Source organism: Tinamus guttatus, unplaced genomic scaffold (genome assembly GCF_059628265.1).
Source record: "Tinamus guttatus ecotype Peru unplaced genomic scaffold, ASM5962826v1 Tinamus_guttatus_pri_ptg000351l, whole genome shotgun sequence".
Lineage (NCBI taxonomy): Eukaryota > Metazoa > Chordata > Aves > Tinamiformes > Tinamidae > Tinamus > Tinamus guttatus.
This window is the reverse complement of record NW_028288885.1, coordinates 391,434-417,758: the sequence shown is the minus strand read 5'-3', so window position 1 is coordinate 417,758 and position 26,325 is coordinate 391,434. Positions and strand designations below refer to the sequence as shown.

General features: G+C 37.6%; 1 protein-coding gene across 1 annotated transcript in view; it reads left to right on the top strand.

Moving 5' to 3' along the window:
* Positions 1 to 794: 794 nt before the first annotated feature.
* The window catches only part of HBS1L (HBS1 like translational GTPase), a 56,412-nt gene continuing 30,881 nt past the window's right edge, over positions 795 to 26,325 (top strand). Inside the window, exons 1-4 of the mRNA XM_088529855.1 lie at positions 795 to 938; positions 4,704 to 4,769; positions 4,991 to 5,128; positions 7,382 to 7,576. Of these exons, the coding sequence (XP_088385981.1) occupies positions 896 to 938; positions 4,704 to 4,769; positions 4,991 to 5,128; positions 7,382 to 7,576 (442 nt within the window). The 5' untranslated portion in view covers positions 795 to 895. The remainder of the gene's footprint in view (positions 939 to 4,703; positions 4,770 to 4,990; positions 5,129 to 7,381; positions 7,577 to 26,325) is intronic.

The following is a 26,325-nucleotide window of genomic DNA, read 5'->3' as shown; positions in this document are numbered from 1 at the left end:
AAATTTTGGCTTATGTTTAACTGATGCTGCCTCTGGCGGTGACCAGGAAGGATGTGGAGCTGGTATGGACACCCTGGCATGTGGCCCAGGATGGTGCAGGAGTAGCACACTGGTTAGCAAGCCAGGGTACATGGATTTATAGGGGTGCATGACCAGAAGTTTGGATCTTCAAAACCCGCCTGGATGCCACCCTGTGCCACATGCTCCAGGTGTCCCTGCTGGAGCAGGGGAGTTGGACTAGGTGATCTCTAGAGGTCCCTTCCAACCATAAACATTCTGTGATTCTGCATCTTGAGGACATCCTGGTTACATAGGTCCCTGGAGGGGGCTGGATCTTGTCAAGACAGAGAAAGAGGTTGGAGAGACAAATTAAGGGTCTTGGCAGGAATACTGAGGCAGCTGATTTGAGAAATAGTAACAGGGTGATTCTCACAGCAGCTCCTGGGCAAGGTGAGGAGCTGGGGAAAATAAATGCTTGAGGCAATGGAGTCTGTCGGCACTGGGACTCATGCAGGACCTCTATGCACAGAGCCGCCTGGGAGCCTGGGAACGAGGAGCTGCAGCCATGGCGAGCTCCTCTCCTTCTCCCGCTTCGAATCCATTCCCAGCCCCAACGCACAAGCCCCACGTAATGGCGGCCGCCCCCCCGCTGACGTAGCGCGCGGCGCGCCTCGGGCCCGCGCTCGTGACACGTCACGCGGGAAGCGGCGGCGCCGGCGCGTGCCGCCGCGCATGCGCGCGAGCGCGCTGCGGACGGAAGGCGAGGCGGCGCGCGCCTGCGCACCAGCCTCCCGCGAGGCCCCCGGCGAGCGCCAACATGGCGCCCTAGGCCCGCCGGTGCCGGTGCCAGCGCCAGCGCGGGCGGAGCGACGTGGCGGCCTCCGCTGCCGTCACCATGTCCCGGCACCGGAACGTCCGGGGCTACAACTACGACGAAGGTAGGGGCGAGCGCGAGCCGGCGGCGCGGCCGCGGGGGCCACCCCGGGCTCTCCGCCCCGGCTCGCTCCTTCCCGCCCGCCCTGCCGCTCTTTTTTCCCCCGCCGTGGGCCGCCAGCGGGGCCGTCCGGGCTGCGCGGAGCCGCGGCGGCTGCGGGGACGGTGAGAGGGAGCGGGGCGGCTCCCTTCCTCCCTGCCAGCCTGCCCCGCGTGCGCCAGGCCGCGCTCCGCCCCGCTCCGTCCCGTCCCGCCCGGGGAGGCGCGGGCCGCTCTCCCTCCCCTTCCCCCCGGCCTCCCGTGCGGCGGGATGGGGCTCGCGCTGACGGAGCTCGGGGTGTATCGGGAAGCCTGCTCGTTACATGCGTTTCTGTCGTGTTTAACTTAATATTGCAGGGAACGAGGGAGCTCTGAGAGCTAAGCCGGTACGTGCCCCGCAGCAGGCACGCTGCCGTTTGCGTAGGTGCTCTGGTGGTTGCCCTTTTCCTGCAGAGGGTTTGTTTGCATTGGCATGGAGTGTGGAAAAATGAACGCTTTTCCAGCTCACACTACTCTTTTGAAGAAGCCTTTAGAAAGGGTTGCAGCTCTTTTGTTGGCTGACTTTGTCAGTCTGTATAAAATAATGCAAGCAATACTTCTGCCTGCCTTTGGTCTCTGAGTGGGCAGGTGCAAGGTGTGAATCTGTACAGGAACAGGACAAACTGGGTGGTGGTGCACCGTGTTCTCACAGCTTGTTTGGGTGCATGTGAACCATTTGTGGCATATGTGGGGTGACTCTATCTAGGGAGTTTTGCTAGTGCAAATACACCAAACACAGGCAAAATCCTAAACTGGTTGGGGATTCTCTCACCCTCTAGAGATTTGCTTTTCTGGCTGTAATGCTGATTTCCACGTGGAGTTCTCCGTGAAGTGCCCAACCTGTAGGATTCATTTCAACACTCGTACACTCCTCAAAAACTTTTCATTGAAATTGCCGAGATACATAATAACTTGCTACAACCATTTGAGTATCGGTATGCCCTTGCTGTCTGAAACTATGATCTCATTATGCTCTTGGTAAAACTTTGATTCATATGTGCATTCTTTTAAGTTTCTATAATAAACTTCTGTTTGAAATGAAGCCTATCAAATACCCCGTTTGCCTTTTTTTGATTTAATATAATGTGAGATGTTCTTGTAATGCCATTTTAGAATCTGTGTTCCTTTGTGCCAGTTGTTTTATTTCTAAAGTAAATATAAGTAATATTTTGGACTGCTTTCATGGGAAGATTTTTTGAGATCTTAGTTCTTGTGGCCTTTATTTGGTGTTATTCTATTTATTCTGTCACATTTTTTGACATTGTATGATCAGTAGTGAGCATGCTAGTCACCTGAGAGCATGCTCATGGTGTAAATATTGATACTGTGCGATGCTTCCAGTCTGTCCTCTGGATTTTTTTTAACACTGCTTAGTAATTTTATGATACTGCAAGTTGAGCAATTTTCACAAATTAGCCTTTTTTTCCCCCCCTTTAGTCTAGATATTAAAATTATATGAAATGTACAAGGGATTTAAATGATGTGCACTGACAAAAGACTTGTGTGATTTTACCTGCTCTTCTGGTAAGTCCTCGGGGAGTTCCTGATACTTTCCAAGACCTGGCCAAATTGGCAAAGGTGTGCCTGTCCCGAAAAGTTGGGTACTTAGAACCACTTCCTAGAGAATTTGATCCTCATAGGGAAACAGGATGCATCAGAGAGTTGTGTCTTTTTTTTTTTTCCTCATTTATGATAAATATGTCATTTTGTTCCTCGAGAGTATCAGAATTTCCAAAGTAATTTACTGTCTCTCTAGTCTTCCGCTAAACTTCTCATACAATGTGTCAGCCCTTTTACTTACTAGTTTTATTGACCATTCTTGGAAAATTGCAGTGGATTTTAGAGTTAAGTTTACTTTGATTTTTGTCATTTCATGTTGAAAGGCAAGCGAATCTTTCATTACTTGGCTAATTCTGAAATTTTCATAGATAGATGCAGTAAGATCCCAGATCCATGGTCTAAAAGTTAATATAAGAGTACAGATTTTTTTTTAGTGTTTTAGCCAGATGTTTTTGTGCTTTAGCTATTTGTTCTTCTGATTCTTTTAAAAGGTTATTTGTGAAACTGCCAAGAGTGTGCAATAGCATCTTTAAGAACATTCATATTTTTATTATTAGTGAAAAATATATAGATGTATTTTTGAAGTTTACATAATACCAGAATAACTTATTTACAAGGTTGATATAATATTAGAGTAGCTTTTTAATTGGGAATAATTTATTTTCTAATTGTGATTCTTGATGACAGTACCCTGTTAAATACTGATGACAGTACTTAGTTAAATAAGTCTTTATAGCTCTCACGTATCCAAACTCTTATTATTTTAAGCAATTTTTAATCAGTGGTCATAATATTTTACCATTTCGTAGATGGTGGACTGAATCAGGAGGTGAGTGCTAATAGAAAAAAATCAGATAGTGTTTGCTTCCATTGTTTTGTTCATTTCTTTTTGCATAGATTTCAATTCATGCAGAGGTGGCCAAAAACTTTATTTTGCTAAGGATTTGGTTGTTAGCTGCTTAACAACATTTTAAATCTTTGTTCAGGAAAAAGAAAAGGAAAAAAATCAATTCAATATAAAGTGATTGTTGAAGAGTTACCTTTTAAAGATAATGTTCTTTCTTGAAAGAAAGTTCTTGTTCTCATAAGTTGTAGAATAAGGATATGGTGAACTTAAAGGTGTAGATTTGATAGTTTTTGTTAGGCAGACAAGAACTAGCCTTATATGACAGAATAATAAAAGGGAAGACTGTGCAAGGACCTGTAAGTTCCTTGTAAAGCATTGAGAGGCTACAGATATCATTGTTCTCTGCATTTCAGGTGTGATACGCAAAGAAATCATAAAGACAAAAAAAATAGAGTAAAATTAAGAAAAGGCAGAACAAAGTGGTCCGAAGAGCCAGAACCTTAAATGCTGTAAATGTTTTAATGTAATAATAAATTGATCTTTAAAATAAAGAGCTGAAAGCAAAATATTATTATAATATTATCCATATTATGCTTACTAGGGCAGACTACACAGTTATTCTTTGATAACTGGTCAGTGGAGAAGTCTTTAATGTAGTATAGATCTGACAAGTCAGTCTGTCAAGATGCTGTGCTTGACCTTTTTGAATTGAGGAAGGGTTATGGTTATATTAAAAATAAGATTCTTCCCTTTTGCCTGAAGTGACTTGACATAGACTGAGGCATTGTGAATTGTGATTTCTGCCTTGCTGAATTTGAATTGACATGGAGCTGGCCCCGAAAATCGATCAGAGAGAAAAGATGAGAGATAGACATGTATGGAATAGAAATGGTGATCCCTAGTTTTTGGAGTAAAGATTGAACTGTCTGTGTGTGCATGGCGGGAGGGATCTAGTGAGAATATCAAGAGAAGTACAAGACCATGGATGAAAATATGTGAAACTGTAGGATGCTGGGTTTGAATTATGATGTAAGTCTTCCAAAAGAGATGCCGAAGAAGGATGCATTGCAACTCTTGAACATTTTCTGCTTTCATAATAAGTAGACTATTAAATACTTAAGATATATCTTTGTAGTATAGCATTGTAGCATTTCACCTATGTAAATAAACACTTTTGGAATACTGGAGATGCACAGTAACTTTCTTAAAACCTTACATAAAAGGTTATATTTTGACTAAGCATTAAAAGATTACATAGATTAATCTTACTCTGTCTGCTTCATAGATTTTGAAGATGATGATGTATATGGCCAATCAGTAGAAGATGACTATTGCATTTCTCCTTCAACAGGTTAGTTCAAGTGATTACAAATAGGCATTCGTATTCCGTCATGAACTCCTGTATGTTCTGTGCAGTCATGTTTCCCTATCCTGCTCCTTTCCTCTGATCTGCGGAATCATTGCAATCATTGCAAAAAGTTAGCATCCTAGCTTTTCTGTGCATAGGCTTCCTTTTTAAAGGAAGAAAAAAATTAAACGTACTTAATCCTTTTTTTTCCCCCCACAATGTAGCAGCTCAGTTTATCTACTCGAGGAGAGACAAGCCAGCAGCATTTGCTGAGCCGTTAGAAGAGGAATATGGCTATGAAGGAGCAGAGGATGCTGCTGATTACTTTACGACCAATCACCAGTTGTCTGGAGTTGATAGAGGTAATTATAGAGCAATAATAATTCGTTTTAGAGATGTTTCTCTTATGTGTAAAGACTTGCTGAAATAGTCTCAAATTAGCATTTTTTTTCCTTGACTGACTTAAACTACTTACATTTTGGAATTTCATACTAGCACAGCACCTTCTGTGAGTATATCTGGTGGAGAAACACCTCTTCAGCAATGATTCTTTAAGCTCTTAGCTACCTTCTCATATATTACTTAAAATTTGCTAGCACACTCTAGAATATGTTCTGAGTTTCAGTCTGAAAATAGTGAAATTGCATATGGAATTCAAAGTTAAGAACACCTCTCCTGGTTGGACCAGGAGTCCATCTAGCTTAATAACTTGACTCCACAAGTGGGTGCGAAGGAAAAAGCATGAGAAACAGGGTATTTGTATGATTATTGTCCTGTAATGCCTTCCAGATTATGGCAATTGGCAGTATTTAAAATGATTTCAAAGTCAGATGTTTCCTTGAACCAACACACAATAGCTTTGGATACCTGCGCCATTTACAATCTTGTCTGATCCTGTTTTGAACCCATTAGACTTTGATTTCCATTCAGTCCTGCAGCCATGAATTCCATGTTATATGAGTTCTGTATGGAGGGAATAATGCTTGATTTTAAACTTGTAAACTTGTAAACTTTTAAAATTGATTGCTCAATTAATTACAAAAAAAATGCCCAACTCTTTCCTAAGTAGTAATGGAATAGCCAACTTATTTTGTGATTTTTGTAGGATAAATCGGGGTTATTTTTGATGTATTAATGCACATAGAATAAGGCATGTTTCTGAATGATGAAGCAATAAACTTCCATGAAATTTTAGTGCAGCAGACAGTTCTGGATTCAATATCAAGTAAACTGGTAGAAGCTATGATAATTCATAGACATATAAGTAAATATGGTAAATTGGAGTTTCCTTAAGTAAACTTTGCTCAAATTCTGAAAACAATTTTGTTATATATCTTTGTAGTAGAATTTGATTGTCTAAGATCTTTGAGAATTTCGTTTCCATTGATAGGAATACAGAAAGCTGCTACAAAGCAAAAAAAGGATTATATGACCCTGAAAAAGTATGACAGTTCTAGGAAAGGTAAAGATTGTAGAAAATTTGGAAGCTGGAGTGTTAATCCAGAGTCACTATTTATATAGAATCATAGAATCACAGAATGCTTAAGGTTGGAAGGGACCTCTAGAGGTCATCTAGTCCAACCCCCCTGCACACGCAGGGTCACCTAGAGCACGTGGCACAGGACTGCGTCCAAGCGGGTTTTGAAGATCTCCAGAGAAGGAGACTCCACAACCTCTCTGGGCAGCCTGTTCCAGTGCTCTGTCACCCTCACTTTTAATAATTTTTTCCTTATGTTCCTGTGGAACTTTTGATGCTTCAGTTTCCGGCCATTTCCTCTAGATCTGTCGGTGGCCACCACTGAAAAGAGGCCAGCACCATCCTCCCTGCTGCCTCCCTTGAGGTCCTTATAGACACTGATCAGGTCCCCTCTCAGCCTTCTCTTCTCCAGGCTGAACAGGCCCAGCTCCCTCAGCCTCTCCTCATAGGGCAGATGTTCCAGGCCGCCGATCATCCTTGTGGCCCTGTGCTGGACTCTCTCCAGCAGCTCCACATCCCTCTTGTACTGTGGAGCCCAGAACTGGACACAATACTGCAGATGTGACCTCACCAGGGCTGAGTAGAGGGGCAGGATCACCTCCCTTGGCCTGCTAAGGAAGTTGCATTGATTTTATTTACCTCTCAATTCTGGGCTACCTTTAATTTCTTTACCTATCTTTATTTCTATTTTGAAAACCCGAGACCTGAATAAACACTGTTTACTTTGGATGTTAATTATAGCATTTGTAAACACTTAATTTGTGCTGTTAAATGGAATTCCACATTGACATGCTAAATTACTATGAATAATTTTAGGGTGGTTATTTGCACCTCTTCTCGGCAGTTAAACTAGTTAATTTTTATAGGATCGAACTATTTCAGTGTTGAAAACTTAATGATCAGTATATGGTAGTGAATAATGGTTCTATATTGCAATGTTTTAAATTAATCAAATGTTCTGCAGGTTTTGAGGGTAAAACCTATTATGAAAAAAGTGAGATTGAAGTTGAATTAAGGTTTTATCTCTTAACATGATAATTCTTTCCAGTTTTTATTATCAGATGTGTGGTGTTAGTGGTTAGACCACTTTATAAGCTACAAAAGAAATGTTTTAATAACACTAAAATGTCTCTTTTAGCCCGTCTTAATTCATGCCTTGATCAAATGAGAGAAGTTTTGGGAGAAACTGTACCAGAGCAAACAATGGTGCAAGCAGTATTGGACAGTAAATTTGATGTACAGAAGGCTTTGGATCTTGTGCTTTCACAAGACACTAAGCAAAATGTGAAGACGAAGAATGAGGACCCTGTGATTATAGGAAAGATGACAAAAGGTACACTTTAATTGTGTGTGGCTTTAGGATGATTCATTTCTATATACACTGTAAATTTGGCTTTAAAAACCATGAAGGTGGCCATGCTAGTCATTCATAAGAATTATGTAAGGCCATCTTTTCTAAATAATTGTATCCTAAAAATTTAGAGGAAACAGCTTTACTTGAGCTGCAAGTCAGAATAAAACCTGAATCTCATCTTAAATACAAACTGTAAGCAACCACCTGCAGTTCACAGTAAATTTCTGTCTTCTAATAAATGACTTTAACTGCGTGAATACATGTCCTAGAAGTGGGACAACATCTTTAAAAGTTTTGTGTACTTCGAATGTTTCTTTGTTCAGCAAATACTCACTCCTTCCCCTTTTTCCCCGGACCCATACCTCTCCTTTTTGATAGTGTTTTTATAGTAATTTCTTGTTTTGATTCATATGTAAACCATAATATCTGTGCTGACATTTCTTAAGTTTTTTTTTTTTTTTTTTTTTTTTTTTTTTTTTTTGTAAACTTCCATGGTACTTGAGTAAATATCCATCATTTAATTGAATATTAGATCAGGTTGCCCAGAGAGGCTATGGGGTCTCCGTCCTTGGAGATGATCAAAACCAGACTGGATGTGGTCCTGGGCAACCTACTCTAGCTGACCCTGCTTCAGCGGGGAAGGTGGGCCAGGTGATCTCCAGAAGTCCCTTCAAACCTCAACTGTTCTGCAATTCTGTAATTGTGTGTATAATGATGCACATTTTTCAATAACATTTAGTAATTAAATGCCTTTCCATGTTTTTTTCTTTGCTGCTGCTGTCTACTTAAAAATAAAAATGGATGTTTCATTGCGACCGTGCTTCTATCCGAAAATTATTGGCTCTTGTAAGGTAAGGAGACTTACTTTGTTGTCCAGAAGTATTTGTTAATACAGAAAATGTCTCTTGTGCAGTAGAAAATGTTGCTGAGAACACCAACACCTCTGGCCTTGGAAACCAGACAGCCAAAAGCAATTCAGCTTCTTGCTCTTCATTTACCAATGACAAAATGCTTCCTAATGCTAAAATATCCAATATACCTTTACCTGAAAAGAAAGGTTTGAAATCCTCTTCGCTTGCTATATCATCTTGTTTCAGTGATGATTTGGGTAAAGGATTGTTGTATGAACCTGTGAATAAGCAGGCACGGGATCCACTCCCAAAAAGTGCTAATGCAGTAAGTTCGATTCTTGGCAGTGAAAATGCTTACTTTGGTATAGGAAGTAACACATCTGGAAAGGCTTCCTTTAAGAAGCCGGAATGCAAGGAAATACAGGACTTGAAATCCTTGCTGATGCAGAATGTGATTTGTGAAGACAGCATTTCTTCAGATACTTACGATTGTCATAGTAATGCAAATTTTGGTAGTCCTCATGGTTTAGCAAGTCCTTTAGGAAAATTAGCTCTTGATTCTGGAGTCAGTCATCCTGTAAATAGAAGGAATGAACTTGAAAATTTGTCTTCGCTTAAACAAGATAGAAAACAGGAAAGTCCCTCTTTAGCGATGGCCACTTTGCCAGTGTCCAAGTCTGGAGGTGCCTCACTGGCTGACTTGCTTCAGGCGCACCAGGAAAGCAGTGCAACCTGCTGTTATTCTTTGGCTGATCTTTATGCCCAGTCAACAGCGAGTCTCACGGATATGAAATTGGGAACCTCATCATTATCACAACTAGTAAGTCAACCTCAAACTTCAGGTGTGATGCCAGAACTAACAGAATCGTTGTCTTCTCTAGCCCTCTCCAAAGTTTCTCCAGTGAAGGATTTTGAGAGTTTGTCACTGTCAGATTTAATTGCGGAGACTATTGAAGTAGATAAAACTCAACAAGGAAAGGACTTCTCCATGCAAAGTGTAACTGAGGCGAAGCCTTCTAAAAGAGCAAAAATTGACTTGAGTAGCACTATAAAAAAAGCAGATACATCAGTAGAACAAAATGCAGTAGGACAATCAAATGTCTTAGTCCCAGAAACTAAAGATTTAAATACAAAGCAAGGAAAATGTTCTGTTTTTGCTAAAACAAATAAAAAAAGCAAAACAGGGTTCATTCCTCAGAGGCAGGGTTTGACCCCTTCATGGGTGAAGGCACTGCATGCGAGACCTTCACCTTTCGCTTTAACCTTGTGTCTCTGTTACCCGCCAAAAGGTTATAAGCGGCGTGTGGTGGGTGTGCATAAAGCTTTCCTATACAGTAGACAAGTGCAAGAAGTGAAACCCGAGGAAACTGGTCCTGTAGTAGCCATAACACCTTTTGACTTCCAATCAGCCTCTCCTGATGATATTGTGAAAGCCAAACAAAAAAAAGCTTTTATAAGAGAGTAGTACAAAACATGGGAAGGAATCAGTGCTTATGTCTTTGTATCTTAAAAAAATCAAGAAATAAATTTTATATGGAATCTATTTATAGTCCAGAATTAAAATTGTTTATTTTTTTAACAATATCTATGACAATTACCGTTACATTGGTAACTAATTTGTATGTGAACTTTTAAGCTGTTGCACTGGATTTCTCTCCTTTTTTCTGTAATTTTCACTGACAATTTAACATTTTTAACTTTACAAAATCTTGGACTTTAGAGAATAGGAATTGCTTGTATAAACCTCTATAAACACAAGTAGACTTCTTTATACACCTTTCTTGGTGTTCAAAATATACTTCATTGAGAAGAACGCTAAATTAGTGTTTTTAAAAAATCATTAATTTTGCTATATGGTGTATGTTTCTGGGTAAGGAGAACCTCTGTTTATCTTAGACATTTATTTTATTAAGTGTTCATGAAGTTTTCTGATAAGGTATGTTATTAAACTGTCAGCTCATAATTGGTATTTTCAGTTGATGTCACTTCTGTGATCGTTCTGGTTTCAATGTTATAACACAATTGCCTTCAATTTTTAATAGGCTCACTGACCTCTGTTTTTAATAGTTGTGGCTATGATAGGACACACAACTTTTGATAGGACACGTATAGCTTTTGACAGGACCAAATTTATAGGGCATCACTTAAAGTAGAAATTGTGTGCCTGTTCACTTTCCCAGCAAATGTCAAAATGGCATATTGAGAATTTTGGAATACCTATTCTGCAGTTGTTTCATGTAGCCTATGTTTCATGAGAAGTTTCAGTAGGATTCTGTGGTTTATTTTGGAGTCTGTCAGACTCCAGAGGAATTTTGGAATAACAGTTCTCCTCTCAATGTTGGCATGACAGTCTTCAGTTAAGGAGGGGGATTAAAACAAACAAACAAAGAAACAAAAAAAAAAACAAAAAGAATTTCAGGCAAAGCAGAGGTGATTTTTGTATCTGTCTTGTCTGTTTTGGAGAAAGCTCCCTTAATAGTGGAAATGTGTTCTCTTCCATTGTCGGCCTTTGTGGCTCTTACTTTTAAACTTTAGAAGATCAAAATCAGACCATTTAAGACTCTTTTTTTTGTTAAGATGGTAATTAGCAAGTTCTGATGCACCTGTTAGGCATGCATGTTAGACATATGTTCATACATAAATTGCCATACACTTATCCATCCTAAAGTTGGCAGCTAATATGGAACAGTAGGTTCAATTTTAAATCTGATTTTAGTTCGCTATGTTTTATCAAAAAGATGACAAACACAGATTTATTCCTGATTTCAGGTTGCACTATAGTCTTATTTTTAAATAAAAATAAAACATGTTCCAGTGCTCTCAGGTACAAATTTCCTGTTGTGTATATTTTGTCTCATTGACGCTTTGCTTTAATCTCATTTAGAGGCTCTGAATAGGATATATTTTATTTTTTTAATAATAGTTTGACCTCTCACCTTTTGAATGAATGTTTCTTATCCTAACTAATAAAAATTTTATATAATGACAGCGTTGCAGTGTTTATGTTCTAGACGACATGTTTGGTCTGTATTATTGCATATTTTAGGTGCCTTAAAAGTCTAAATTGTAAATAGTGCGGTCTGATGTACATACTGTGCTCTGAGACCTTCAAGACCAGGATTAGATTTCTTTCCCTTTTGCTTCAGGACCTCTCTTTCCTCTATAAACCAAATCCTGGTAGTTTCTCAAACCTGCTTCAACAGATTGTGATATTGCAATCTGCTTAAGGTTTGAGGGAATAAGGTTTGTGAAAGTCTGGTTGATACTGATGGTACACTGGTTGTATAATTAATAAGCCTTCATATCTAGTTCTGCTTCTTGACTAATATGCAATGCCTTTCACTTCAGCGGTCCTTTTTCTGCAATTAGTCCAAGTATGAGCTTTTCGCTGTTTAAAAGTGCAAGTTTATTTTTCCCATCAGGAGGAGAGATCCTATTTGGAGTATTTAGAAGTAATATTTTTCAAAAATGAAGTGTATTCTTCTAGTAGAGAAATTTTATTTTATTTTTAAAACAATGCAAAGTCTGCTACAGTTCTGCCTGTTAGATGATTTGAATTTCTTATGTTCAAAATTCTCATAGGGCCCTACTTTATGTTTCTGGAGGCAGGGTTTTGTAATGCGAACGCTTTCTAAATTTTCGTAGGATAGCTTTTTGCTGTCATTGTTGTTTATCTAACTCCCAAATCCTCTCTTTTGTTCTTCCTGCTGGGCTTTTTCATTATTTTGGTCTGTTTTCTCATTTGACTGCTGCTTTTTTTTCCCAAAACTTTTTAGCATTTCTAGTAGTTATAGAACATACACCTAAGTTATAACCTGTGGATTCATTCGTAAAGTATGTATAAATAATATGTGTACTTGGAATTTTTTTTGAGGGCATGGGATTTATGTAGATACAGTGTTGGAACAAGTAGCCGAAGCCAGAGGGCATCAGCATAGTATGTTTTTTATGGATCTTTCTGGGGAAATAGGTGTCTTAGCAAGCAACTTTGGATCTTGTTAGGTAACTAGATTTTCATATATTTGATGGTATTGGTGGGGTGAGGGATTATTCTTCGGTGTGCGATCCTGAATCCCGAAGTAAACCCTGAATTAGTACAAACCTGCAGACTGAACACAACAAAAATGCAAAGTAATGTATAAGCCTGAATTCCACTTATTTTTCAGCAGAGATTAGTTATTTCTGTGTATGGAAAATTACACTTAAAAAAAAAAAAACCCAAAAGATAATGTGTTATTGTATCCGCTTTTTAAATGAAACAGGTATGTTAATTTTCTTGATGAGAACCAGGTTTGGGTGATCGGTGGCAGTGTTTTTTTTTTTTTTTTTTTTTTTTTTTTTAAGTTTGCTGCTTAATACGACATGTAGTGTTCTTGTATAAGAGCTGTGTATATGGTCTTTGTACTGAAGTGTTTCTGCCTAATGAATGCTATGAATGCTAAAATTGTTAATCAAACCTGTGTTTTTATGCTTAAAATAATCGGCTTTTCCCATTTTGCAGTTAGTTTGCATCTCTGTATAATATGGTTTAGCTGTATTTGTTTTAGAATTTACATATTAATATTGTACGAGTGTCTGTGTCCATATATGGGTGTACAAAAGAAAATATTAAACTACAAAGACATGCAGCTTCTAGTGTTCAGGCTGTATACCTTCAAGGTATTTTGTACATTAAATTTAATTTGTACATAATTTTTAATTACTGACTGCATAATATTTTAATATAAAATTGTCTTGTGGATATTGCTTTATGTACCTGAATAAAATGTATATTCTTAAAGGACTGACTTTAATTACAATTTATTTACAGCTTATGGAATAGTTATGACTGAATGGGCTATGAAGATTGCTTTTATTGTGTAAGCAGCCTCTGGTCTTGGCTAGGGTTGCCTAGGCATATTTCTACCACGGAAGATCTCTTTGGAGAATGTCAAAAACTGGCATCTACCACTATCTTCCAATACTGTATTGGTGCTCCAATTTGCTTTTGGCTAGAATTGTTTTTAAGTAGCTGATAAAATTTATTAGAGCCTTAAAATGGACAGCGTAGTAGTGAAGTATGGAAAAATAACTGTCTAATACTAATTCTCCAGCTCTTTGCTACCACTGAAATTGATCATTTCAAGAACTGCTACACTTGATTTGTTTAAAAACTGTTTATAAATGTCTCTTCCATTTTTCTTTTAGGCTTACTTTCTCTGGGCTTGATTCAGAATCAAGCTGAATTCTAGCTGAAGTTGTTTTGGAAAATCAGAGCAAAGTAAAAGTCAAACAAGTGTGAGAAAAGTAGGAAGATAACTACCCCCACTGGGAGATCAGAAATGATTGATGCTTTATACTCTCTAGGGCTTAGTTTAGTTTTATTTATTTTTTATAATTTTTTCATAACAAAAGCCATCTTTTTTGAATGGAGAATGTTACTGGAAATCTGTGCCTCAAATTCAGAAACGCATAATATTAAAAGTTGAAATATGTGGTTATTAATTTTTATTCAGAAGTACCTATATGAATAATGTCTCATTGAGCTGTTGAGACAATTCTCAGGATCTTAAGCTCCAAATGTAGCAGGCTACCTGAATACCTTGCCTAGTAATATTTTTGATTTTAGTGATCCATAAGTGAGAAGAGATCAAGATCTCTGTAATTGTGCAATTCTTGCAGGGGAAAAAAATACTGTGAACTGAGCAAGAGAGTGTGTTCAGTTTGATAGCTGCTGGGGTAACCAGGATTCTTTTTGGTTTGCTTTGCTTTATTTATTTATTTTGTAAGTCATTTTCAGCTATCTTTGTGCGGGCAGCGCATACTTTGCGTTAGGGTTGTATCTTAATACTTTCTCCAGGAACAGGGCCCTTATATATGTATAAATGCTTAGTAAGAAGGAAGTTTCACAGTAAAAAGTCAAGATTAATAAGATAAATATTTTAACAAGATAAGTATTTTGAAAGAAAGGAGTAGAAATTGAAAAGCTAGGAGTACAGTGTAGGTGTCAGAAGCTCAAGTTCAATTTTTTGAGTGTTGGACTATGCTGCTCTGTTTTAGGTGCTAATAGAGAAGTAGATATTTGCTTATTGGTATTTGCTGTTCTCTTATGATTTCTACTAATAATAACTGTATTCAAGATTTTCAGGTACTTAGAATATCTGAGAATTGCTGAATACCACCCATGAACTAAATGAATAGATGCTTTGAATACATTTTGTTAGTGATGTTTATCTTTCAGTTTTATAGAATTCTGTTTTTGTCTCTTCTGTACAAATATTTCCCTTCACTTTATTTTTACATGAAAAACAGAAATTCCATGAATGTTTCCAGAACCTGTTGGCTTAGATGTGAGTTCATGTAACCATCCTTTCCTCTTTATTCAGTTGAATACCGCTGGGTTTGTCTTTGGTTTGCAGTAATGAGGGATTTCCTAAGCCTGGGACAAATACTTGTTGGCCTTTTGGCTTTTTATGCTACAAAAGATCCTTTGGTAGCCAATACCTACCAGTGCACAGTACCAAAATGCAGATGGTAGCTTTTTGGTGCATCTACTTTGTTGTTATGGACAGCCAAAGTGGGGAGTCTGACTGGAAAAAAATATAGGTACAAAGTAACATTTTCTTGGATGTTATTTTTAGACCTCCAAAGATATTCTGGAGGAAAAAACGTTATGAATTTAAGTGGTGATGTGCCATATATTTTCATTGGCCTAGAAATCCACTTATTTTAATTCTGCTTGTTATACTGAGCTGTAATGCTTTGAATTTTGCAAGTCTGAAAATCAGTTATTTACACTCAGATAGCTAAGAAGAGTTTTCTTCCCCACCTTTTATTGGCTATGCTAATTATTCAGTAACATGACAGTTCTCAAATGCCTGCTGTTGTGATGAAAGCCCATTGTACTTAATACTCTTCAGATACAGCATGAATTCAGTCCGAGTTCAGCCAAAGAATGTATTCTTTACTGAATGGAAATGTTTGAAACTTGACAAGACTGGTAATTTAGTTATATCTTAAATCATGGAAAATAATGAGAATTTAAAACTTCCGTGTTTTATGTAAGAAAAATATATACGTAGACTTTAAGAGAAGCTACTGAATCTCAACACTAAGGTACCGTGTGGGTTTTAGAAAGGAAGTGGCTTATTTCAGGGAAAAATGTGTCATCAGCAGTGAACAGCTTTTTAAAATCCTTTGAGATATCTTTTTAAGATTCTCCTCATATATATTGCACACCTACACTGGAAAAAGTGACACTCCAGGCGTTTTCTGAGTTTTCTTTTATGGTTCTTTAACATTAGATTACTTTTCAAACAAAGAATGTAAAGCAATAAAAGTAGACCAGTCATTTTCATAATTAACTGTATCACATATTTTGGAAGCTGGGAGAGCTTAGATAAAACAAGGATTTTATCCTCCTCAGAATTTCCTCAAGAGATTTAACAAGAACCAGAGATCCTGGGGAAATGGATACCCAGCTTTTTGTGCTTACATTGCCCTTCTGTCTCAGTCCCTTCAGCTCATGATAAAGATCAGTCATCTTCTAGTTTCCTCTGTCTTTAGAAGATAAAGTGAAGAATTTACCAAGTTCTCTTATGTGCTGGAGTGCCAGGAAGGAATGGTTGCAGTCATGTTTTATTAGATCCTGTTAAATTAAAAAGGTATCCAAGATAATATACTACTCTTCCAGTTTTAATAGGGCAAACTTTTTCTGTCGTGTATGGGAGATCCTTATGTTTATGAATCATCCTCTGCTAACATGTGAGAGTTGTCTGTAGGTCTGGAAAATATTTTAACCACATCAGGATTCCCTGTGAGTATTGAAGAGGAGCTTTCATCCCTCAAAATGTTTATTGGAAAGTTGACATTAAAAATAGGCACAGTAAGAAAAGGAAGCTTTTACTGCTTCCGTCCTTGTACTTCCTATTCTCTGGATAAACCAGCTGTCTAAAGTAGCTTAATTCAAGAACTTTAGCCAATCAGAATCCTTGGTAAATATTCATGGTTAAAATGCTAGAAGTTTCGGAAAACCTGGGCTGCCAGTAACATTGATACGAAAGATATCTATGCCTGTTGAACCTGTGAAGCCCAATTAGAGACAAGGAATAACTGTTTGTTGCCTTAATTCTTTTTCCATATCTTCTCTGCATTTAGAAGGTGAGAGTAAATGGAAATTTTATATCTAATGGAATCCAAAATACAAATTGAAGTTGTTTTGGTTACTACACTCAAGCACTTGAGTGCTTGTTACCGCTTTTCGTGGTTTTATGACCACATTTTCCTATTCTTCTAATCTTTTTGTCTTCCCTGTTGTTGGTTCACATAAGCAGGAGAATGACTAACTTTGCTTGTCAAGTTGGCAAAATCATGAAACTGAGTATTCACAAAGTGCTACTGAATGCTTAAGTTGAAAAAAAGAAGGAAGAATGCCACTCAAAATGTATTTGCTGACATAGTGAAGAAAGCTAAAAGACTTTTAAAAGGAAACATTATTCAGGGGAAAAAGTGTTTCTGAATTGTATTCTTTTAAATGCTATTTTGTGATTGTGCATCTGTGCTGTCTATGGATGGGGATGCTCTCTGTATGCAGGCAATTGCCACTTTGCAAATACGCTTCAATGGTGAAAAGGAAAACATTAAAAATCAACTTGAGCCTGTGGAGCTACCTCTCTGAAATCAAAGTAGCATGAGGTGTATTTTTTGAGACTGACAAATGAACCTTCTGTTTCTTGCTGTTATCTGATATAATTCTGGAAAGTTTACTTAAAACTATTCTATATTTTACTATATCTAGTCTTTTTTCTAGTTTTTGTAAATATAAATCAGTTTGCTACGGTAGGTAATTTTAACAATGAGAAATAAAGCTTCCAACACTGTGCTTCACATCTGTACACAGGATACTATTATCCAGATTTGGGACTTCCTTATTCAGAGGATAGTGATATCTAGACACTTTTTGTAGCCTTAGGCAAGTTTGTCTTTGATGCTGGAATTAAAGTACTTTTGGCTTGGGCCAGGTTACTTATGCTTATAGGGAACTATGGAATAATTAGATAAATTCTTGGAGAAATAATGTAGATAACATGTATAATGCAGAAGAAGTTTCTTTTCAAAGAGTTGACTTAATTCTCTGTAAATGAATACATTCTTTATGATGAAGAGGAGGGCAATTTTTACAAATGTTTTCTGTCTTTTTAGTGCAAAACAGACATTTTGTGTGTATCTTTTGCTCCTCAAATATCATGCCATATGTGTGTGTGAGATAGCTATATATATTTTTGACTTGCCCAGTATCTCCACATCTCCTTGCAGCAGTTTCCCTGAGCCAACTCAAGCTTTCTTAGAGCTTTGTAGCTGTTTCTGTAAGAGTTTCTTATGCAGTGACATCTTCCTTCTGCCTGATCTGTTGTAGCTGCCTGTAAAAACTGGTGGTCCATGAAAACTGTTGTCTTAAGTGTTTTTTTAAATAGATTTGTCATTGTAGTTATGGTAAAAATGTGTGAACTTTGTGTGCCCTTTTTTTTTTTTTTTCCCTGCTAATGCATTGTTTTTAATACTGCTGAAGTTCTGGGATGTAGATAATTGCTTAATCAGCCTGCTGCATTGATGCAGCTTCAGTTTGCTTTGCAAGTTAGATTGAAATATCTTTAGCAGTTTCACACCCAGGTTTCAAATGTATTTAAATAACAAAGATGTTAAAGCTTTTCTTTCCTCATGTTCTTGGTATTTTTTCAATAGTCGCTGCTTCTTTTGCATTTTGCCCTTCAGATGCACTTTCTGTATAAATAGGGTAAGGTAGCAGAGTGGCAAGCTAATTCTGTTTATTTTGGAAAAGGGGAAGGATGCCTTAAATTCTAAAATAAGAATTAAAAGAAATAGCTGAAGTTGATGTTAAAGACTGTTGACTTGACAAATAAGACAACTGAAAACTTAACAAAACTAGAGGAAAATAACTTAGCAGTGAAGTACACCTCTCCTTTCAAACTCCTGTATCTAGCAGCTTGCTTGTCAAGCCATACTTGGCGAATGTGCTGCTCCTTGTTGTGTGGACCTTCTTACATAGACTCTTGATAGTGCAAAGATACATTTAATTATTTTAGTACTATCTTTGGGACTTCATTTAAAGGTGACCATTGTTCAATAAACCAACACACTTACTGAGCTTTCCTTGGTGTAGCATGGAGGTCAAAACTGGATATTGTACCCTTGAATAGTAGGAATCGCTAGGGTGTGGGGAGGCATGTACATCAAAAAGGCCTTTATAGCACAGGATTATCTACCAAGCTTACTAGTAAAGAGGGCCTAGTGTGACATAGCTCCTTAGTCAGAAGAGCTGTGTTTCGAACTTTAAAATATGGAATAAAAATGCAGATTTGTTGCCATGATGATGGTGAAGATATTAAGGACTCTCCTTGTAACACAAGGAATATCCCAACTTCAGATCCCAAACTGATACAGATGGCCTGAGAAAAACTGGTAGATGTGCACATGAGTAGACTTTAGCCTTATTTCCCTTTTTCTTCTGGTGTTCTGCCACAAGTGGTAAATAGCGTTGAGGAAAGGTGCAAGACTTTGGATAACACTGGAAAAATGTTCTGTCTTGAGAAGTGGTTCTTAATATAGAAATGGGGAATAACAGCACAATGTAGAATGTAAGCTGTAGTTCTCAAGTAGTAGGATATAGGAGTACTGTAGAAACTTCCTTTTTTGATGGCATACTGCCAGCCTTTGGCATCATGATATGTGTACATGTCGAAAACAGAATTCAGCTAGTCTTGAGCATTTTCTCCTAGCGTTATCTTCTGTTTAATTAATGCAAAGTGTCTATGTGGAATACTTAAGCTGTCTCATCTACGTAGATATGATAATTCTCACTACTTTTATTACATACAACTCAACTGAAAAATTAAAATGTTAAAAACTTTGTTGGGTAGCTTTGCTGAAATTGCTGTCAAAGAATTGTGACCCAATAATGTTTTGTAGTGGAGGGACAATGTAAAACTGATCTAAGTAAAGTCTTAACAGTTTGGAGCACTCCATAATTTGGGCAGTGATGGGGAGCTGCCCCCTGTTAATTGTTTTACATAGCTGGATGAGAGTGTGTTTTGCTTCATTATTTTAAATTTAATCCTAGTAAAGTAAATACTAGAAGAAGGTGTAGGTTCACTCAGCTAATTTTATTTGATTTGGTTTTGTGTTGAATGTTTGACTTGATCTAATTTACACGTGCAAATGAGAACAATGCATGTGTAATTATTTTAATTTCCAACATATCCTTTCTTAGCTTCTGCTCTTTTTCTACCTGTTTTGATACATTAAGAATGATAAGAATTGGAACCTGTTTCCACCTTTTTTTCTTTTTCTTTGCCTATTAGTTGTGTTCAAAATACATTTTATGGGCGTGAATGAGAACTCTTTAAGCTTCAGAACTTTATGAAATGAACTCAACTTCTTTCAGGGCTGTGCATTTCCATTTTTTTTTTTTTTTTGAAGAGCTGTATCTTTAAGAGACCTTTTGGAAGAGTCAAAAGGCAGGAATTTCAACTTATTTTGCCACCTGTGAGAAGCGGTGTTTTGGAAAACCTTGATAAAGCCATGTATAAAATGCTTTTCTCTTATTTTTGTAGTACAGTTCTTACCCTTATACTTAAGGGCTTTGTAAGGTGGTAGATGTGGCGGCGCTTTCGTAGTGTGAACTGCTTGGCTATAAGGAATGCCTTGTACACGGTCAGCTGCATTATTAGGGTATGTGAACTATGTAAGATACCTTGTTTTTTTTCTATGAAAACTCTGTTTACAGTAGGTAGCTACTTAAGCAGAAGGGATTCATATGTCCAACTATGAATAATGGCTCCGAAAAAGAAATTCCTGTTGTTTTGGGGACACATGCAGGAAACGCTCTGTTCTGTTAGACTGCCTTAAATTTGAGAGCCCTTGTGTGTGCTGCTCTACTTGTTCATTTTTCATTGCTCGTGCTTGTTTATTTGGAAGCTTTTTTCCATCCAGATTGTCAGGTATTGTTTATGCACTGAATATAGTAAGACAGAGGCCTTGCATATAACACTACCATTTTTGCTAACTAGGCAAAATTTTAGAATATCCGTGTTGCTTTTTACTGGTTTTGTCTTCATTTGACCCTATGTCCCAGTGTCATTATTTCCACTCTGGTAAATACTGCCAACTTTTTCCCTGGCAGTTTCCTCAGTTTATTAAAATCACTTATGTCCAAGAAACACACAAACTAAACATACCTCTTTTTTAACTGTATTTTGCAGTCACTTGGAAAATCAGGGTCTAATTTATTTGATCACAATACTGACTTTTTAATTTTGAGATTTATAATAGCGTAATAACTTTCATAATATCACAGTTCTTTGACAGTAAACCCTTTTAGTTTACATTTCTCTATCTAAATATAATTCTGAATAAAGAGTTGCAGGAGTCTTTGATACTGTTTTTGTAAGAATACTCTTGGTTCATGTAGAAACGGCTCTTTAAGTGTCTGCTTTTTCCAATGAGGCAGAGTAGTGTCCTGACAAAGTTATCAAGGTTTTTGTATGTTCCTAGTGTGACTGTAAACTGAGGAATTTAATTGGCATTTAAAAATTTGTATAAAATTTGCAAGAGCAGTCTGCTTTAACTTAATAATATGAATAAGTACTGAACATTCCACACACAGATAGTTTTTAGGAGTCTATAGTGAAATAATTCTTTGCTGGAAGATGATAGCTTGCCAAAGCACAAAAAAAAAAAAAAAAAAAAAAAGTGAATTGAGAGCCTCTATGAAGTATGGTAAAGACTTTGTGCCTTGTTTTACTGATTCCAGAGAAATGCCTTAACTGCTGGTTTGGGAAGATGTGTATCTCTGTCTGTGAGCTGGGGTGGGCAATGAGGATAATCAGGAAGATAGTTTTGAGATGATACGAAGTAAAACCCTGAAGAGTGAGCGTGTAATCTGCTCTCATCTTGTCAACACCATTTCAGTGGGCAAAACTAGTACCATTTCTACCATACCTGGCTTCACGACTAATGATATTCTAATGCAGTCTGTCATTTCATCTTCATTATAGGTAAAGCTTTCAAAATTGGAGTGTGTTGCTGGCTCTTTGTAAAATATGTAAGTAGAGTATGTCTACTAAACTAAAAACTATGAATTTGCTATTAAATTAGCATAACCTTGCAATCAGAAAATGCAAAATCACTGCCAGTTTGTGAACCTATCTGCCTTGTACCCAGGTATGGTTCCTGTTTCTGTGATTAAATACTTTTTTTTTTAAACACCTTATTTAAATAAAAAACACCCTCTTTATATCTCTATGTAGTGTTTCCAGTTATTGCTGTACTCCTTGACCTTAGCCTTTTTGCAGACCTATTCCCATCAGATTACTGATTCTTTGCAAGATAGCTGCTCCCTTTTAGTACTTACTGAATTCTTGGCATATGATTAAGTTAATCTTTTGGTTTTCTGAAGTCACAGATCTTCCACTCTGAAAATACCATGAATCACACCATGCTGTGACATTGCAATCTACTAGCAAATCATGGGATACATGGAGGGCCATCGAGTAGATACATTTTTCTTACAGAGGGCTAACTTTGCAGAGAAACAGAAAAGTGAATGTATGGAGAAGTAAAAGCTGTCAAATTTGACTGTCCTTAAGAAAACATTGATGAATTCTCTCACACTTGCCATCACGCTCACCCACTGGGGGTCTAATGTGGTTGTAATGGCATAAGCAGAGTGGTGGGTAAACTATTCAGAGAATCTAAACTAAATTAATAAAGTTTAAACTTCGCTTACGTTAGAGTTTGCACTACGCTAGAAGCTGACAAATACAGTTTTCCTGCATATATAAAAGCTGAAATTACCAGCTATTTGCTCAGTTTCAAAATGGATATTTGTGGAGGACTAGTAAACACGCTCTTCTACAATTGTGACAGGACACCTCATTGTATTTCTGAAGAAACTTTATTGAGTAAATTGAGAAACTGAGTAAGTTTGGAAGAGTTGAACAGCTTTAAGATCATTTTACTTTTTGTTTACTAGCAGTCAGGATGATTTCTTGCTCTCTTTTTCCTTTAAAATTGCTGTGTGGCTTATTGAAGGATTTTGGTGCCTAAATAGAATCTGTGCATTAAGTAGGCTAAAAATGCCTTACGCTCCTGTAATACAGTCAAGATACATGTGTGCAGAGATGCTTGGAATATGCTTGTGTAGTTCAGGTTCAGTATGTAAACTCGTGTTTCTGTTTCTGAATTACCTGAACGGTGTGCAGGCAGATAGCACCATCCTCTGGCATTTTAATACCTGTTAAAGATTAAACCTGAAATTGCCAACTGTTATTTTTGGAAATTGAATATAATTGTAATAGAATATACGTATGGTACTTTCAGTTTTACGTTCTCATTTTGGGCCGAAGTCTTAACAGAAAAATCTGTTCATTTGCATGGGCTACATGCATTCTGTTTGATTAGGTAGCTGGCTGGTGGATAGGGCTGTTCAGGGCTGCCCTGCACACAGTGCTGACTCTGCTCTTTACATGACCATTTATGGCAGGAAGTTGCACTTCAGAAATACCAGACCGAGCTTTTTCTAAATCTCAGTGAAAGACAATTCACAGTCATTTAAGAAAAATTCGTTGAATTAGAAAACACCACCAACGACTCACGGTTGTACGTCTGTGGGAGCGTAAGAGCACGGTTACAGAACGACTGCGAAGGTCTGATACATAAGTTATTTTTGCAGCAAACCATAACTTCAGCAACGGATTGAGAAGGGGGCAGTGCTGGCATTGCTAGAGAGTCGTGCAGAGAAGTGCACGTCCCGCAAATAAGGTTTCAGTAGTTACTGAATGAGTTGTGCTGCGTTATGGTTCTGTGAAGGGTGGGATTTTAGTCCATTAACTATAAAGGGCAGGCATGAGAAATACCACGGGGACATTGCTGTGACAAAAGTGACGGATGAGAGAGTCACTGTTTTGATTGTTGCGTATTCCTATTGGACCTTTAAATTTTTACGTATCGGAAGCATCAAAGGGGGACAGCTGACATTGGCGTAATCTCTAGAAGACAACGCACATCCCACAGTCCGTCATTCTATACAGTAGACATTTGTTCTTTCACACTGGGTGTTGCTTTCCTGAAAGTGGAAATTGTGAAATGAGTTTTACTCCAGTAACAGCGCCTTTCTTGAATATATTAGCTGTGAATGTAAACCAGACTATATGTGGATAGACCATACAAGTGGTGCGTACACAGAGCTAATGTATGGGTTCCTATATTGACAAATACTGTTTCAAAAAACTTCTTAAAGGTGGTTGCTGATTGGGGCATTAAGCATCCAGAACTTTAGAACTAGGAGTTTTAATTGCTCAAAGCTGGAATGCTTACAATGGTAACAGAGATCAGTAAGAAATCTAATACAAAATTCATGCAGGACATCGGATATCCCAAATTAGAGTGTGTGTGGTGGTGGTGTTTTTTTGATCACAATGTCTTTACCTCATGTGAAAAGATAAACCTTTGAAAGTGTTGATTGTGAAGCCTGCAGATACCGTAGTGATCAATAGAAAAAATCTGTGAAAAAATGAACTATTTTGTGTTTTATAGGAAGGATTGGCTATTGTGTAATGATCAAAGAGACAGGACTGCTGTTTTAAATGAGGAAAAAAAAAAGGAAATACTGGTAGCTCATTAGATGATTATCACTTAATGGAATAAGTGCAATAAAGAGTCATAGAGAAAAATAGGTTTAATAGGCAGACTTAATTCTGTAATGTTTGAATATTTGAATACATACAATATGATTAATTAAAAAAATCCCTGCTGGCTTAAACAGTTCCTTTGAAAAGTCTTTCAGCTAACGAGAGCAGGTTGCAGTAGCTCTGCTGTTTTCTGTATCAGGGGGCTTTGGCTGGGGGGAAGTGTTAATGGCAGCAGGAATGGTGAGACTCTGGAAACGCTGGCCAAGCGCTAAACGGGAGGGAAAATGTGCGGTCGTAGCTAGATGCCTCTTCCACTCCTGCTTGAGCTGGTACCTCAGTCTTTCTCATCTCCTCTTCGTTTACAAGTCTGTTCTCCTAATTTAGCTATGTTCTCAGTTTTTAATTTAGTTTCTTGTTTTGCCCTAAATAAAAAAATCTGTCATGTTACTCCCAAGATGTTTTTTCTTTTTTTTTTTTTTTTTTTGCAGTTGCACTTTTTTTTTTCTGCTTTATTGCGCCAAACTCTGGTTTTAGCCATTTCCAGTTTTTTCTCTTTTTTCCAGTCACTATGATTTTTTTTTTTTTGCCTGTTCAATTTCTTCAACCTGTAGTTTGCATTCATCTTTAGCTCTGGCCTTCTGTTTCTTTTGTTTATGTTCTGCAGTAGTTTGTCACTTTAGTATGTGTCCTCTTGCTTTGTTTTGCTCCTTCCATGTGTTTTTCCCCAAAGTTTCATGTGTTAGTCTGACTCATATGATGATCTTTTTCTTCACTACACCTCTTGTCCTCTCTGCCTTGTTGATTCTTTCAGCCCGTGTCTGTCCCTACTAAGCTGTTCATCTTGCTCCTTGCCAACATTTATTTTAATGTTTTTCTTCTTACTAGCTTCCAGTATTTTCCTCTTTTCACTTCACCTTTTTGTTTGTTTTTTGAATTGAGCATCCAGTTTGTGCCCTTGCATACGACCCATCTTTGCTCCACAGTCTTATTTACTTCTTGTTTACCCCAGGCAGATTCTCCCCTTGCACTTCCTAATGCAGGAAGAAAATACTGAGACCACCGGAGAGGTAGGATCTGCTCTTGGCTTTAGGTAACAGCCTGGTCAAGAACATCTGCCCTTGCAAAACCCAAACCCCAAATCTGTGCAGAACCTACATACATCGGTGAAGTATTTGGGGAATTTAGCTGTTAAACTTTAGGAAGTCATATGCTCAGAGAGACATCTGACTTGGACAAATGAATGTTTGAGCTAAATAGTGCAGCCTGAGAAATGATGTATGGACTGAAAGCAAAGCCTTAGCAATGAGGAGCACCAGCCAACTGTACCAGGCTTGGCTGCTGGCCCTCTCACCGTGCCCACTGCATAGTCCATTTGTTGCAGCTGGAAGTGGTGAAGGAAACTCCTTTGGACTCTAGTCTTGGGGTGGTAAATTGTTGTGGTTGTTTGTGTATTTTGTTCCACGGAGAATTTGGCCCAGCTTGGTGGTCCTTGGGAAAATCACTTATCAGGCTGCTAAATCACCTCAGTGTATCAACACCGAAAAAATACCTTGTAGTCAGGTACAAGTAAATGTTTTTATTTTCAACATTTTTCAGTGAAAATGTCTACTCCTAATTTCATGGAAAAAAAAAACATTCACCACTTGAAACTTTGCAGAGAGGGTAATACCTACAACAACAAGACCAAGTTACCTGGAAACTCCCCATCGTGGTTTTAATTAGGAAATAACCTTTCTTTTATAAAGAAAAAGTTCAGTGTTCTTGTTTGAGGAATTGTTTTTAATAATATGTTTTGGGGAGGTTGCATCTCAGTCACTTTAGTATGCTCCCTTTTTTATTTTGGGCTATCATGTTCAGAAGTATTGGATATTCGGTCACAGTAATTGTACTTTGCATTTCTTAATAGTGTATTTGGTTGTCATGTTTCTTCCTAAAAATAAGTGTTATTAGAAATTAGATACAAGAGTGTTTTTTTTTTTTTTTTTTTTTTTTTTTTAGCATATTCATTAGAGCTAAGTGGTATTTCTTTGCTAGTTGAGATGCTCTTTAGAGAGCTACTGCTGTTTCTTACATAATAGCAGACTGGCAGAGACTTTTTAATATCGTTTAACTTTTCCTTTTAAACTTACCTTGTATTGCTCTATTTATTTACATGAAAAAGGATTTCTTTATTTTGCACTTTTTGCTTCTC